The sequence below is a fragment of the Limanda limanda genome, chromosome 17 (genome assembly GCF_963576545.1).
Source record: "Limanda limanda chromosome 17, fLimLim1.1, whole genome shotgun sequence".
Lineage (NCBI taxonomy): Eukaryota > Metazoa > Chordata > Actinopteri > Pleuronectiformes > Pleuronectidae > Limanda > Limanda limanda.
This window is the reverse complement of record NC_083652.1, coordinates 19,454,451-19,471,109: the sequence shown is the minus strand read 5'-3', so window position 1 is coordinate 19,471,109 and position 16,659 is coordinate 19,454,451. Positions and strand designations below refer to the sequence as shown.

Sequence of the window (16,659 nt, the reverse complement as noted above, 5' to 3'; positions counted from 1 at the left end):
AACATCAGAACATTTTTCCTGTGGATAATTCTTTGAGTATTCTCCATACTTAGACACTGAGGTTCTCTAGTTCTTTCAAACTTTTAAATGACGGCAGTGACTAACACTAAGTCTATGACATTGGTCAGTGCTCTTCACACTGATTTGACATTCATATAGTTTAGACCTGTGTGCTGCACCTTAAGCTTAAAAGGACAAACTTTGATTATAGAATTTACTGTATCAAGGTGAGCCCACCCGGCCCCCCCCTTAGCAACGCCACTGCACTTTGGCGCATTACTCCGCAGGTCAACCAGTTACTCTTCTTACTTCACTCAGGATTGATCTTTACCTACCACCTCCAGACCAGCATAACTGATACAGGTGTGGGAGATGCTGCCATCCTGTCTGACGTGACTGTGATGACTGGCTGCTCACTAGTGCACCTTCACTGGCCTCACAATTCCATTACGATTCAGCAGTCAATGATTCAAATGTACAACGATGCATCTCGATGTATCACATCCACAATTTCCTAGATTATTGGTTGCTTTTTCATCAGTTAATAATATCAAAATATAAAATAAGGTTCTGAATAACAGAAAGTCTATGACTTTGTCAGTGCTTTTCCCACTGTTTTGACATTTATATAGTTTAGGCTTGTGTGCTGCACCTAAAGCCTAAAAGGAAAAACTGTGATTTAGCCTTTACTGTATCAAAAATTAAAATATGAGAAAAACATTTTTTTTGCATGCTTCTATTTTTAAAGGGAAGTTCCTGTATAGACGCGGACTTACTGTTAAGAATATGTAACTTCACCAAGGAAAAGTTCTATGTTTTAGCGCCCTATGACGAGGCACAAGCTCTTACGGTTTTGTTTAGGACAGTTTCAAATAAACCCGATCAGTTGAAAGTCTCAAGCATCTTTCGGGGTATGCTACAGATAGATAAAGGATAGTTTGCATTTTTGTTTATAATTTAAATATTTCGGTTGTTAGTGTAAACTATTGTATTAAGTGGCTTTATTATGGAAGATTGATGTGTAGTTCCTGTTATAAGCAGGGTGTTGGTTGGGACTCTTGTTTTGAAAGGGGTTCTAACGGAAGAGGGTTCTGACAATAATGTTTTGAGGTGTGACTGAGAGTAAACGATTGTGATGCTCGACTCAATAACCATCTCTCTTCCTGTGTCCTCCTCCTCTCTCCTGCTGACCTGCTCTCACGTTAACTAATGAACACTCTTCACTAGTTATCAGGACCTGATCAGTAAATTAAGTTTAGTTAGTGTTTGATTCGCTCCAGAGTTTATGAGGCTGCATTTAAACATCCTGAAAAATAGATAGTTAATGAGTGAATTTTCATTTTTTAGTGACCTCTTCCTTTAAACTTGCTGAATCTGCTCTGTGGGCGGAGGGGCGGAGACTGAGCTTGAAGAGTTGTTCAACTGGAGTCATATCTGTGCATTATAGAGGATCTGGGAACATGTAAGTACGACAACTTGATTACATTATATTCACCAGTCAATGTGTTATGAAGATACTACATGAAACAGTGTGTGTAGAAACGGACTGCACTATTTTGTTTCTGCTTTGCTTTGACAAACGAATCAATAACTAATGAAACATAAAACCTAGTTCTGTTTTAGAAGGTGAGTAACAGAAGACCAGCCTGTCTCCTCCTGTATAACCTGTATAGTTTAACATTATTAATTAATATAAATATTTCCCCTCTTACACACACGTATATGGTAACTTATTTAACTGATCACCGTGATGCAGCTCTTGACTGGAAACGAAAGTTAAGTATCATGCGATGTTGATGGATGACCAGCAGGGGCTACTCAAATGAACTGAGTGTAGATGTTTTCAAGGTGTTTAGGTTCTGTCTTGTTTGCATGCTAAATCCTCTAAGTTATGTCCAACCTTTCTGGCGATGGTCTAGTTGTGAGTATGATTTAAAATATGTTGAAACCTCACAGACAATATCACACACAGGTGCAGTTTAAACAGTTGGTTATTTGGGTTAATGTACTTTCCAATGGATTTTGTTTTCACTCATCAATATTTAATTGGATACGTTTCAGTAATGTCAAAGCAACAATGACCGATTCACTATTTGTTTTCCTTTCAGTATCTTTTCTTGGACATGGATGATTTTGTTCGTAACAAATTAAGTGAGTGGGGTCTCAGCACATTGATAGAGACTTTTAAAGGTAAAGTATAACCATGTATCTTTGGGGGGCACAGATATATTAATGAATCACCGACTAACACAGACATAAAAATGCTGCACCTTTGTTGAGGAGTTTAAAACTGACATATTAATCTCAGTGCACACATAGTCTGTGTTCACAACGTATGAGAAGTTCCAGCAGTAAAAACCCTTTTAATTTTCACACCCTTAAGGACACGTTCATCCACTTGATAGGAATGATTGGTCTGTAGTTGCATAAGTAATTGAAAGATGGCACTATTTTTTGAAAAAGTGACAAATGTTACAAAAAGTGGTTTGAAAAAGGTTCCTGAAAGTAATGTGGATTTAATGTTCATGTGTATGTTATGTTAATACACATGTTACTTTGTATAAATATTGGTAAAAAGTGAGTAAATAAGAAGTAATCAGTGAGTAAATATATACTGGTTTCCCATTTTTTATTGCTCTCCTATGCATGTTGTATTTATTGCGTTTTTATGTTTCTATGTTCATTGTTTGCACCAATAACCATAGCAAATTCCTTGTATGTGTGAACGTACTTGGCAATAAAATCCTTCTGATTCTGATTCTGATTAAACTTGGCCCATTTTGTCATCATTTTGTTGGGGCAGGGGAACGGGTGGGGCATCAAAAATATTCAAGCTCCAAAGTGGGGCATGAGAAAAAAAGTTTGAGAACCACTGGATTAAACCAACAAATGTGCCAACCCCCGTTTCGCTCCAAATGAAACATTAACTTTTTGATTCACCTAAATATTTGTACAGATCAAGGAATCAATAAGGACCACTTTTACGATCTTGAGGATGAAGAGATCAAGGAATTGATCCCAAAAGTTGGACCAAGGAAAACATTCAAGCGACATTTCAAGTTGTTAAAGGTAATATTCCACTGTAAAGACGATTTAAACAAACACTAGTGGATACAGTGCATCCGGAAAGTAATCACAGTGCTTCACTTTTTCCACATTTTCTTATGTTACAGCTTTATTCCAAAATGGAATCTAACCGTAATCTGAACCTTTCATTGCAGTCATACAGATTATATTTTTCGTGTTTGCTGAATAATTTTTTGACAAATAAATTGCCTCACTCAATTTCAAGCAGAAATAGCAAATTTCTTCTTTCTGTTGGATGTTTCTTGATTCAATTTTATAATAGTCAAATATATGTGTTCATTCTCAGGTTTTGCCATCCAGTCCAGAACGTATACGGCCCAACTTTGCAGCAGGTATTTATGTAAGATCCTCAACAACAGCAACCTTCAATATCCAAAATAAAAATATGAAAAAATATTTTTGATATGAAAATGTCTTAAATCTTATCGTATTACTATATACACGTAGACCACATTTAAATATTTTGAGAAGAACTTGTGACAACCTTTTTCTTGCTTCCATTTATATATATGTATATAAAAAACAAGGAAACATGGATATGGATCCTAGAGAGGAGTCGAGCCAATGCCAGTCACCAAGTGTTAAACGTAAACGGCCCAACTCTGCAGCAGGTATTTATGTTAGATCCTCAATAATAGCAACCTTCAATATGCAACTTTGCCACAAGAACGGCTTTTACAGTTACATTTAATCAAATTATCCTGTATCAAGCCAACAAATAAAAGAGGAAAGATCCACTCAGACTTGAAGGAAGTTGCCTCTTGAGTAGAGGAGGAAATGTTTGATGGTTGTTGACTGTAAGGTATCATCCCTTACATCTATTGTTTAATAAAAGGCGTTTCGGAGTTTCTAAAGAAACAATTATATGGGTTCAATATTTTAGATCCTAAATGAGTTGATTTCCAGCAAACTTCACACTGCTTAATACCTAAATGCGTTTTTTTCTTATACTGTTAAAATGTTATTGCTTTTTTTCATAAAATTCTCAAATATTATGATTTTTTTCTCATTGAATAAAAACTGTATTATTGTAATATTATGAAATTATTCATGAAATCTATTCAATTTAAGTCAAGACCAAATTATGTAGTGGGACCCCAAGAAACAATATAACACATTTTTAAATTTATTTTAAGGCTTTAATAAGATTTATTTTTGCTGAAGGAGCAGAAATAAAAAAAATAATTGATATAAGATTGAGAATCAGCCTAATAAGTCTTAAATAAGACAACATTTCTTCAAAAACAACAACTTTGTCTTAAATTAAGACCCGAGAAAAAAATTCAGCTTCTTTGAAAAGTCAGAACCATCTATTGTCTCTCATTCAGGACGAGACCACTTTCTACATTGTCAATCATTGACAGACTAAGAATCAATTTTTGACAGAGTAAGGGCTTTTTCAAAAACAGTCAAAAGGCACATACTCCAGTTATTCTAAAAGTATTACATAACAATAATTATTTCTATTTTGCTCTGCATGTATTATGTTGACCTGACCTCACCCTACTGTTTGAAATGTGGTAGTCTGGCAGCACTCATTTTCAATGAATAGAGATAGTTGCAATTATTTGATGTAATTTTAAAATGATGAACTTGTTCAAATGGCCTTACCCCTAAAATAAATGAAGGAGGTTGTGGTTAAATTTGCTCAATATTCGCTGGAAATCTTTTTAACTCAAAGTTATCATTCTTAAAATAAAATTACTTTTCTAAAGCATAACATTCTAAACAAGATTACTGTTCTTTTTTGGATAGATAATAAGACTTTTTTTCCTCAGAAACAAGATCTTTTTATTTTCTTGAAATTTATTTTTTTCAGTGTGGCCGGTGTCAAAGTCTGATGAGGCACTTTGTTTTCTCATTGTGCAAATTTTGGAAACTGTAGGTCATGGGTCCTGCTTAATAGTTTTTTTTACTTTGTATTTGGCAGAGGAATCCATAATGTGTGAGGTGAACGACATAATGAAAGTCGTCAAGATGAAACTTCAAAATGAAAAGAAGACAGAGCTCAATGGTTTCCTGAAGTAAGTAATTTCTATCTCTGACAACAGGAATGAAATTGACACCAAAAGTAGCAACTCAACAGGTGAAGGCAGCACTCCAGCATGCTGATGTCGTGGGCCATGTTCAACCAGGAAGGGGCGGTTTAGGCTTAGGCCAGAGTAGGGCTTTTTGGAACAAGGTACCACCATCAGAATGCCGAACGTTGGTAGGCCTGGAGGTCCGGCAGGAGGAGGCGAACAGGGACAGCGAGGGCCTCCTCCACTCACCAGGAGTGGGCAGTTGGAGCATGCCCGAGACTGGGAAATGCTGGTGGATTTAGACCAGCAGCTAAAAGTCCCATCACACATTATCACCACCACCCAAAGACCAGACCTGTTAGTCTGGTCCAACACCATCCACATAGTTAGTATCTTAACTTGTGCAGAAGAGCTTCAAACATACAAGGGATATTCACATCCTGTCGAATGTTCTAAAACTATAGTCCAGTACAGTAACCCATTATATTTAAAGCAGTAAGAATATTATGTCATTTTTATTTGGACCTCAGTAAAACTAATGAGCACGTACTGAGTCGTGTTTGTTATGACAAATACATGATGGCAATCCACCAAGGTACAAGTGCATGAGGCCTTTTAAGGGAATGTGAGATGGTAGTGTGACCGGTTGATGTTCCACCCAAAACACTTCCATGATTAATGCATGAATTTTTAATTATATGCTTGGTGCTGCAATTATCTTCCCCTGAAACTTGTAATAGTAATCTAAAAACACTAGCCTTTCAATGTGCCCAAATGGTTCTGTATTATTATTGTTACTGGTGTAGGTAGTGATTATCATAATAACAATATTTTTGTTCTTGTTTTTAATTTCACTGTTGTTTTTGTGTTGTAAAGCACTTTGGATCAATAATGTCGTGTTTCAAGTGCCATTTGAATAAGGTCAAAGTCATTTCTAATAAAGCCAATGATCCCCTAAATTAAACTTATGTACAACAGGAATAAAATCTCTGATTTGGAGACAAGAAAAAGGATGCTGGTCGGTGTCTTTGGAAAAACCGGGGCTGGAAAGAGCTCTTTGATAAATGCCATCGTTGGAGAGAAGAATCTTCTGCCCTCTGGAAGCGTCTGTGCATGCACCTCAGTCATGTTCAAAGTGGAGGCAAACAACGACAACAAAAAGTATGAGGCAGAAATTGAGTTCATTAAAAAAGAGGTGAGCATGTTGTTCTTTACTCATTTACAAATTGAAAAATTACTGTGTAGCTGCAAATATCCAGTTGCTAGATATTATATGCCAATTAATTCAACTAACCTGATGATTCATTTCTTTATTAGGAATGGAAAGAGGAGTTGTGGTTTTACAAGAATCTCCTGGATGATGATGATAATGATGCTCGTGAAAAGCTGACAGCACTGTACAGAAAAGATTGGGAATCAAAATCTGTTGAAGAACTCATGGACAAGAAATATTTCAGAGGAATTCCTGAATTCCTCACTCGGAACAAGAAAACATTGAAATGTGAATCTGTAAGTAACATGAAAAAAGTATTTATATTTTATATTGATTTACAGGTGTGTTCATAATCACTTAAAATTATACTTTTGTCTCGTCTTCAAGTTTTATTATCAAGTTTGAACCCTTTGTCTTTAATTTTTTCAAGGATAGTGTTTCACTGTTCTTCATACTTTGAATGTGTGTATAAATATAATTATTTGCATATTTTTACCTTTTCAGGCTAAAGAGCTGCATGACAAAATTGTCAAATATGTAAGTGCCTCAAACGAGGAAGACGATGGAGTGAGACAGTACTGGCCCTTAGTGGAATGCGTGACTGTCAGGTTGCCTAACAAGGAACTTCTCCAGCATGTCACACTTGTGGACCTTGCAGGAAATGGAGACCGTAACAAGAGCAGAGACAACATGTGGAAAAAGGTCACTTATTCACATTTACTACTGTTTATTGTATTAAATATTGTATGTATGTATTATCTGAAAACTGTGAAATTTATTACAAAGCATTGATAATTGTTCATAATTAACTTGATATTATGCCTTGTCAGATGGTTGGAAAATGTTCTACTGTGTGGATTGTGGCTGAGATTACTCGAGCAGCATCAGAGAAAGAAGCTTGGGAGATCCTGCAAAATGCCAATAGCCTGATGGGAAATGGTGGCGAGTGTCAGCGCATTCACTTCATCTGCACCAAGTCTGATGATGTTGGTGTGCAGTAAGTCATTTAAGATTTCAAAAGTATGAGTTTCTGTTGACCTTGTGCTGCTGTTGAGCAGACCCTGGTGTCAGCATTGAGAATAACTGTAAACGATAAAGCAACAGAGTAGTTCAGAATCTACCTTGCAGATAAAATCCAGAGTTTACATCCAGATGGTCACAAAGCTCTTAACAGAAGTTCCCTAATTCCAAAGACTGTTTAATTTACTGAAACTTTTCTTGTAGGTCAGGAGCTGATGTCCGTGATCTTGTGCTCAAAAGAAACCAAGTAGCCAAGCGCCAAGTCAACAAAGAATTCCAAAAAGAATACCCACAATCCAGCGTGAGTTTCTGCAGATCAACAGAAAATCTGATCAACAAAAATTGTCCTGAATTCAAGCCTGCCTCATCATCAAGCCCTTATTCTTTTCAGGAACAATTCTCATTTGAAGTCTTCACTGTGAGTGGCCAGGAGTTTGCTAATAGCGTACATCTACAGCCAGATGACACCGGTGGGTAAAGTGTTTCTTCAAGTCATGAGAAGTGTAGTTAAGTTTAAAGTATGACCCTAAGTTTGAAATATAAAAGTTTAAAAGGAAAACGGTGTGTGGTTTTTTTTCGTAGAAATTCCCAAACTTCGGAATGTCCTGCGAAGTCTGAATAACAATCACTCAGAGGCATTAAACTATGTGTCTGGAGCTCGTGGGATTCTCTCTCTGATTCAAGGGACAAGATGCAGGGGCGTGGTAAGATCGAGATCTTGTTGTGTTAAATCCTCCTCATTGACATTTATATTCCCAGAAAATAACATTAACTTCAAATAGGTATATGCTCAAATGCAGTTTAAACATGGAAATGTGAAGTAACTTTGTTTAATGGCAAATCAATATTGAAAAGGTCTACATGTCCTTCCTACCCCACCTGATTTTTGTATTCTTCAAGAATGGTCAAATTTAAGACTTGTCTAGATTTCATCAATTCAAATTAATTTGTGTTTTATTTTAGGCTGACAGTAAAATGCAGGCTTGCAGAGACCTTAAAGAAAAGATGCAGCATGAACTCGAAGTACTCCAAAAAGCAATCGACGAGATCTACAGGACTTTTGAACGATGCCTCACTGAGGGGGTTGAAGAATCACAAGATTCATGCGTAGGACAGATGAAGTCCATGTTACATCCTGTATGTATTTGTACTTTAATTTATCAACTTATTTTACACTTCATATCTATTTGAATAATATATTTATGATAAAATATTTTTTCTCCTCCCAGCGAGGAGAAAAAGGTAGTGCCTTCCACAACAAATTGAAGTTTGCTGTTATGAACAATGGCGTCTTCAAAGCAAAGAATGGAAGGAAAAAGAACATCAACACGACTTTAAGTTCAGAACTGACTGGCAGCATCGATAAGGAATTCAGGATGACCTTCCCGTGAGAAATTACTTAATGATGACATTCATTATTTTCAAAGTTAAATTGTATAAAGGATGTATTATATAATGTAAGCATTTCAACTTCTTCAGAAATGAAGATAAAAGTGGACCATTCAAGGGCGCCATTGATTCGTTTTCACTGGACACAGAGAGAATGATTAACACCTACAAAGATGTTCGACTGCAACTGCGTTTTCTCAAGACAGAGGTGTGTGTGTGTGGGTGTGTGTGTGTGTGTGTGTGTGTGTGTGGGGGGGGGGGTGTGAGACACTTGTGTCGGGTTTTCCTTTACAAAGGCTATCTACTTTTTATTTGTAAATCTTTTTTGAGGTTTACAATAACACTCACTCTCTGTCTCTCTCTTTCTCTCTCTCAGGAGGACAAACTCAAGACAAAACTCAAAAAAATTATCCGGGAGGATAAGAAAACAGTCTACAGCAGTCTGACAGCGACAATCGAGGACAACATGCAGAAATGCTATACAGGTGATAAAGAAGATCACAGCATGTACAACCTGTGGTTAAAATAATGCACATTTGCATCAAGATTGTACAGAAACATGGGTTTGACAACAGTGTTCTATTGTAGACGCAGCGGAGTTTAAAGGAGTCGGCTCCATGGAAAAAATGAGGAGCACCATTAACGACCATGTGCATGATCAAAAGGACACCATGTTTCAGATGGCAAAAGACAACATGCTGGGGCAACTAAATGAGTTGAGGGTATGTCAGATTTCATATCTTTATCTACAATTCAAGGTAAAAATATTGAAGTGGTGTGTGTATCATTCAGAAAGATGCTTTTCCTCCAGTCACTGTCTGAATCTAAATACACATCTAAACTGTTAATGCATGTATGAGTCAGCAAATCTTCAACACATAATTTGGCTGTGTGAGTGAAAAGTAATACCGATGGTTTTGATTTAGGGGAAAATCTTAAAAAAGCTGCAGGAAACCCTGTTGGAATCAGTCCAGCTGTCACTCGGGACGGATGACTGCTCATTCCCAGGTAGAAAACACATCATGATAGAATTATTCATAATAGCATCATTGATAATGTGCATATTTTACACAATAAGCCTTTGTTTGTTTGCTTTTTAGATGTTTCAGGAGAGCTTGCCATGGTGGAGAAATTCTACAATCAACTGGAAGCCAACCCAAATCCAAACTGAGCTTTCAAACAGATGTTCCTTACTGTCAATGAAAAACAATGACAACACATTACGAGAATAACACAACAAACATACACATTACACAACTATAATACACATTTTCATCAAGATATTATTCTTGTTCTCTTTGAGTGTACTTTGACTTAGTTTTTTGTTCATTTCATGCAGCGATTTTAATGTTTGTTTTGGCATCGGGCGTTTTCATCATGAACTGATCATAGTCCAAAGGAAGGTGGCTGACATGAAGAGGTCCACAGTCTCGTTCAAACCAGGAACATTGTGGTGAAAATGCTACAGATCTTTGCCACTGGGCCTGAATGGCTTTGTCTTCTCATTGATAATAAGTTTTCATGTTTTTCTGTCAATGATTTTATTTAGATTTTTTTGTATTGCTTGATTGGCACAAGAGTGCTCCTGATTTTAAGGATGTTTAATGTGAATCTTAGATCTTGAATACAAGTTTTAATTATAGGCTGGATTAGACGTAAACTCTTAGCTTTTCGAGTGATGATCTCATATAACTTTGTTTTCTTCTACTTTTTAACTGTTTTCTTACTAAATATATCGGATAAATGATTATTGGTGTGTTCTGGGAGGCAGAAAAGGAAGTGTGAAAAACTTCACCTGCATTGAGCGAAACTTCACTTATTTCAGCTCAAGCTTTGCTCTAATGTGTTACCGGTTGCACAACAAAAATCTGTTGTATCTCTGTGATAGCTGATGAACCATGTCACTATAGGTTTTTCGTTGGTGTAACTCCAGTGTGGAATGTGGGCAAAAACAAACTATACTCTCTTACATGTACCATCATACTCTCTCACAAATGCTACTATACTATCTTACATGTACTGTCATACCACATACACTGATCTCTCGTGCACAGATATATTATATTTGAAACATAATAATAGCACATGCAAGAGAAATTAATTGTACATGTGAATGCAAATAACCAATTGATATGTTCTGCTGCCGGAAACATCGACATTCAGTTTTGAGAAAAAACTATGGAAATCAAAGGGCTCTGCTCAGTGGCAAAAATCAGAACTTTTTTCACGAGTATTCTCCCTACTAAGAAACGGAGGTTCACTCATTCTTTCAAACTTCTAAATGACGGAAGTGGCTCTTTACAAATTTGGATGATTAAGAATTTATTCTGCTCAATGAAAACAGGACACTTTGGCATTTTGAATACATATAAATAAATACATTTATAAAAAAGTGCAGCAATGTCACTAATGATGGAAGTTTAAAGTCAATGGGGCCTAATATTGTGATTCTGTTCAGTTACATAGCTCAAGTAGAATAAAAATGCTACAAACAATTGGAACAAATATAATAAAAAATTGCACAATGTAAACGAACTGTACTGATTATTTTCTGATTCTGTTCTTTCTGCCCAGTTGCCTTATCTTGTTTTGTTTCCATTCAGGAGCAAAAGATTACAAAAGCACCACTCTCTCCCACTGCTTCCTCCACTGCTTTTGGGTCTTGAGAGGAGGCAGGGGTAGTAAAGTTTAGCATCACATCTGTTCTGATCACATTATGTGGTCAACTGTTAACATGTAAACTCGTTAATCGGAATAATTTAAATAAAACATTTAAAAAGGCGAGCATGACACCGCAGTTAATGTGGTATCCCAGCGAACAAGAGAGTGTACCAATTTATTAAGATGCGTTTTAATTTGATGTTCACATTTATGTTCTTGTATAAAGTGTCAAACCCTAATTTCTTGGATCGGAAATAAAGGTGAAAAAATATATAGAAATGTCTACGTCTGTAGCAACAAAAATGACCCACTGAATATCTGCTGCTGTGTTAAGGAACATAAGTTTGACAGTTTTCCAGTGTGTAAACAAATACATTTAAACATATTTTTATTGTGGAATTGATTTAGGTGAAATTACAGAAAACTCAGCACCATTAAATAAATAAAACAAAGCACAAATTGGTTTTCAAAGCCCTTGAGCAAAATATGTATAGACATTATACACACTGAAATCACATTAGTGAGTGTCAGCATGAATCTGGTGTTTGTAAATTCACTAACAGCTATAAGCACTAGACGTTTATGAACACAACTGGTAAATATAAGCATGCCAAAATATTACATATAGCAAAGGCAAAGGTCTTATAGGCACAGGTTCATTGTTTGAATATATTTCCCTTCAGCTCCGACCTTGTTCTGGATTGTATTTCAGCACAAATACATGAGTTATCATTTTCTTTAGAAAGTTGTTCACTAAAAAACGATAGCTACAACAGTGAGAACAATGGTGTTGTGATAGCGTACACAATCCTTTGAATCTCAGAATGTTGATTAAAGACCATCATATTGTGAGCAGTGCTTGCAGGAGTTCCAGTGTTTCGAAGAGACACATTTGTCATGTTCATGGGAGTTGTTGAGTCACCAGTTAACCGAGAGAGTGCTGCTTCTTCAGGCTGTCTGAGCGCTTTACTCTCTCCTCTGGGGTCTTTCTGTACCAGCTCCTGTGAGGAAACATGGCCATGGTCCGTTTGAATTGTTAGTGAATTGTTTGAACTACAGTTCATTATTTAAATCAACAGAATGTGACTGGTGTGCATAGCCTCTGTCATGAGCATTAGCATTGTTAATCAGGAGCTCCCTAAAAAGCTAATCAACATTTACTCTGTAGTGAAATATCAAGGAAGACAAGGCAATTTGCAATTATAAGATACAGTTAAAAGTTAAGCATGGTGAAACAAGTAGTAGCACAAACTCACCCCTGTCGGTTCAGCTGGCCTTGGGCAGAAGAATTTTGGCATTGGCTTGGCTTCAAGACTCTGGGAAAGAAAAACTATGATTACCAACCTGCACTTGTTTGATTCTGCCAACTGGTGCAGTTTGAGACTACATAAAGTTTTTTCCAGACTGATTTGAGGTCACCGTTACCTTTGACGTGAATTCTAATCAGGAAATGTTTGAGTCGATTGTTTGTACCGAATTTGAAGAAACAACGTGTTTCTAAGATGTTGCATTCACACAACCATAAACTGATGTTGTATCTTTACCAAATATGAAAGGTTTGACTGGAGGTGTTCCGGAAATATCTCGTTTACAAGGCAAAAATGTGGTTTGTGAAGTCACAGCGACTGACCTTTCACCATCAAAATAAGTTAAATTCATTCTTCAGTCAAACCTGTTCTTGAGATTTGGTGTTCACAAGAATTGGACGGTGTCATTTAGTGTCACTTTTGTGCTCAATATCATCTCATAGTATTCATTGTAAATACATTTTTCGAATATAGCCTTGAGTTTTCAAGGCTGTGCACAGAAAGCAACCAGAAAATTTCCTCCAGCCACTGGCTGCTGTCGGTGCACAGGCATAAAAACTCAAGGCTATAATTGGAGAACTGATTTTCCACTAACACATATTGAGCACAAAGGTGAAACTAAATACCACAGCTGTGTAAGCACCTGTTGGTAGTTGGGCTCTTTGGCTTCTGCTGCATCTTCCTCGGCTGTGCTGGGGATTCACCAACCCTGAAAGAAATAGCAATTAATAGAGCTAGAAATACAGCCGGCCGATGAATAATTAAAAATATCAACATCTAAAAGCAAAATCAGTATACAATGAAGGATGTATTTCTCTTTTCCATATTACCTATTCTTCCTGTCCAGAGACCTCTGTGTGGCAGCAGACAGAACCGCTCTTTCTTTGGGGCACTTGGTTTTTTCCTGTAGGTTCCCAAACAATCAGGAATTAGCGTTTATGTACTGACATAAAAAAAACGCATGTCAAAAGGTTGTTTGAAAAACATTTCAGACTTAAACATTGCACAGATTGGCCAGTTAAGTTTTTTGTTTTAGTTACCAAGTCTCGAAGTTTCCTCTCTGCACGGAGCTCCCTGTCCTGCTGCAGCAACGCTAATCGATCTCCCAGAGGCATTTCAAAGAAGATGTCATGGATGTCATATAATGCTGCACGTAACTGAGGGGCAAAAGATACACATGCATATAAACACAAAGAAAGATGGACCTATGCTGTCTAAAGAAAGTAACTACATATTCATACCTGGGCTCTAACCCTCTCCTGCAGGGAGAGATCTTGAGCTGAGAAGGTGCATCTCTTTTGTGGGGCTTCAGTTTTGAATGAACGGATGAACTCCTGTGTATCCTGTGGAAACATGTGTTTTTTTTACCAACTCACAAACATGACTTCGTTTATTCATTGGATAACTTTTATTATACTAACATTGGTGCTTTTGATTTGTTGTAAACATTTTGAGCATGTTTGGTTTTGTGTGAATGGTCGGCATTTATATAGCACTTCTCTTGTCTTGATGACCACTCAAAGCACTTTACAGCATCTTGGCCAAGGACATTTCTGCACATGCAATCAACGAACTTCTGGTTAGTGTGCGACCCGCTGTACCTCCTGGACCACAGCCGCCCACCCTTGTGTGTGTGTGTAACCTCACCACGATGGTCTGGCACAGGTGTTTGACCTTCTCTGTCCTGAGCAATCTGCGAGTGAGGAAGCCTCGAGTGATAGCACCAACTCTACAGAATGCCATCTGCTGCTCTGCTGTCAGAATCTGCAAATAACAACAAAGACGCAGGTGGATGGTGATGTGAAGACACGACCACTGAGAAGGTTTGAAAAATAAAGGTCAATATATTAAATAAACGTGTGCAGACTTCACCGAGTTTTCAGAGTTACGAAGGTTTCTTCCCTGGGAAGTCCACGGGTGCATGCGGCTATTTAAATTCACAATGTATCAAGTCAAGCTTTGAATATTACCCATAGTTCATAGTAACATGTATACGATGATGTTAAACAAAGGAACAGGGATTATAATAGTGTACTATACTTCTTTTGAGGATATTTGCCTTTTATCATAGTCTGACTGATTAGCAGTGTTTAGCAGCTCACTCACAGAGAAAAGACGGTTTCTGTTATACAATGTGAAGCTGCCGACCTCAAACATATCTTGCATTAATTGCCAGTGTCAGTACAGTAAAAATCATCCGGAAAGCCGCCATGAAAAGGGTTGCTGGGTCAGGAGTTATGATCCACATCCATGCAAAGAGATCAGAAGTCCTGTTTTAGTGCACTTGACCTCAAGTCTGCAAGATATACCCACCAGACTTAGCCTTGCTCGGGGTTTGCTGGCCGCCCAAGTGGGCCCCCACAGGTACACTGGAGGCTGGACAGAGGGAGTGCACACACTGGGACTGACAGGACTGGGAAAACCTGTGGAGAGTGACAAACAGATCATATAGATTTAAACACACACTTCTAACTGGTACAATGCACACTGACCAGGCAGTCCCAAGTCATGGAGACTTGGGTTAGGTTCATGGGAGACTCTTAATTGACTGTAAGTGAGAAATTGTGTGTGAATGATTGTTTGTCTCTGTAGAACCAGCCCTGCAATACGCTGGCAACTAACTACTGACGATCAAAACGAAAACTGCCATATCCCTAACCAGGGTTACTCTCCCAATCTTAGCTCCTCAGAGATGGACAGAGTGTTTTGTTAGTATTGGATATAGTATCTATATCCAATACTAGTATCCGATTTAGTATCTGTAGCTCTAATGAGTTTTTTTGGCATCTGTGGTTGTTACATGCCTATAAAATGATAGTTTTATCTGGTTACGAGACAAAAACCTCTGGCTTGAGTTAATGAGCTCCACAACTCCACTACCTTACTCTGAGTCTACTGTCTACTGTCATATCAACATGATAATAAGTGAGCATTGTGAAGTTGTACCTCTGCTGTGTCCAGGTGATCGTTCAGATGGTGTGTGGGCAAGGCTGTGGCAAGAGGGGCTCACAACAGGACAGCTGTCACTCACAGACCTACGATTCAACGCATAACCATCCCCACTCAGAGGGCGCACACACCCCTGCTCCGTCAGTCTTCTCTCTGTCTCCTCCATCTCCTGAACACACATGCATTACAGTACAGACACACACACATAATTACGAGTTGAGGGTATGTCAGATTTCATATCTTTATCTACAATTCGAGATAATAATATTCAAGTGGTATATGTATCATTCTGAAATATGCTTTTGCTCCAGTCACTGTCTGAATTTAAATACACATATAAACAGTTAATGCATGTATTATTCAGCAAATCTTGAACACATAATTTGGCTGTGTGAGTGAAAAGTAATACCGATGGTTTTGATTTAGGAGAAAATCTTGAAAAATCTGGAGGAAACCCTGATGGCATCAATCAAGCGGTCATTCAGGACAGATGATAACTCATTCCCAGGTAGAAAACACATCATGATAGAATTACGTAATTGATAGTGTGCATATTTCCCATGATAAGCGTTTGATTGTTTGCATTTTAGATGGTTCAGGAGAGGTTGACATGGAGGAAGCCGACCAAATGCAGACGGAGCTTTCAAACAGTCTTTCCTTACTGTCAATATCAAACAATGACGAAGCATTACAAGAATATCACAAAAAAATACACATTCCACAACTATAATACACATTTTCATCAAGATATTATCCTTGTTTTCTTTGAGTGTACTTTGACTTGTTTTTTTGTACATTACATTACATTTTTCAGTCAATGATTTTATTTAGTTTATTTTGTATTGCTTGTTTGGCACATGAGTGCTCCTGATTTTAAGGATGTTTAATGTGAATCTTATCCTATAAGTTGCTTCTGACCTTAAAGCTATTGCTTATTATACTTTTACTTTTGTCAGATCATCTTCAGAGTAAAAGCAGAGGCACACTGCTTTTAGGGTTGTCGACTTATAAT

General features: G+C 37.4%; 2 protein-coding genes across 2 annotated transcripts; one reads left to right on the top strand and one right to left on the bottom strand.

Moving 5' to 3' along the window:
• The first annotated feature begins 1,376 nt into the window (after positions 1-1,376).
• Positions 1,377-11,261, top strand: LOC133023438 (nuclear GTPase SLIP-GC-like). The gene is made up of 20 exons (XM_061090466.1): positions 1,377-1,462; positions 2,109-2,190; positions 2,957-3,069; positions 3,374-3,419; positions 3,615-3,698; positions 5,018-5,111; positions 6,087-6,303; positions 6,426-6,617; positions 6,826-7,023; positions 7,152-7,318; positions 7,546-7,642; positions 7,733-7,811; positions 7,924-8,045; positions 8,305-8,478; positions 8,571-8,728; positions 8,821-8,938; positions 9,107-9,215; positions 9,319-9,452; positions 9,657-9,738; positions 9,831-11,261. Exons 2-20 carry the CDS (start codon positions 2,124-2,126, stop codon positions 9,899-9,901), a joined length of 2,322 nt encoding a protein of 773 aa, XP_060946449.1. The 5' UTR covers positions 1,377-1,462; positions 2,109-2,123; the 3' UTR covers positions 9,902-11,261.
• A 609-nt stretch (positions 11,262-11,870) lies between these two features.
• Positions 11,871-15,813, bottom strand: LOC133023708 (centriolar coiled-coil protein of 110 kDa). The gene is made up of 9 exons (XM_061090778.1): positions 15,645-15,813; positions 15,012-15,121; positions 14,346-14,462; positions 13,940-14,041; positions 13,739-13,855; positions 13,529-13,602; positions 13,342-13,407; positions 12,648-12,707; positions 11,871-12,392 (listed from the first exon to the last, which is right to left on the bottom strand). Exons 1-9 carry the CDS (start codon positions 15,811-15,813, stop codon positions 12,317-12,319), a joined length of 891 nt encoding a protein of 296 aa, XP_060946761.1. The 3' UTR covers positions 11,871-12,316.
• Positions 15,814-16,659: the final 846 nt, after the last annotated feature.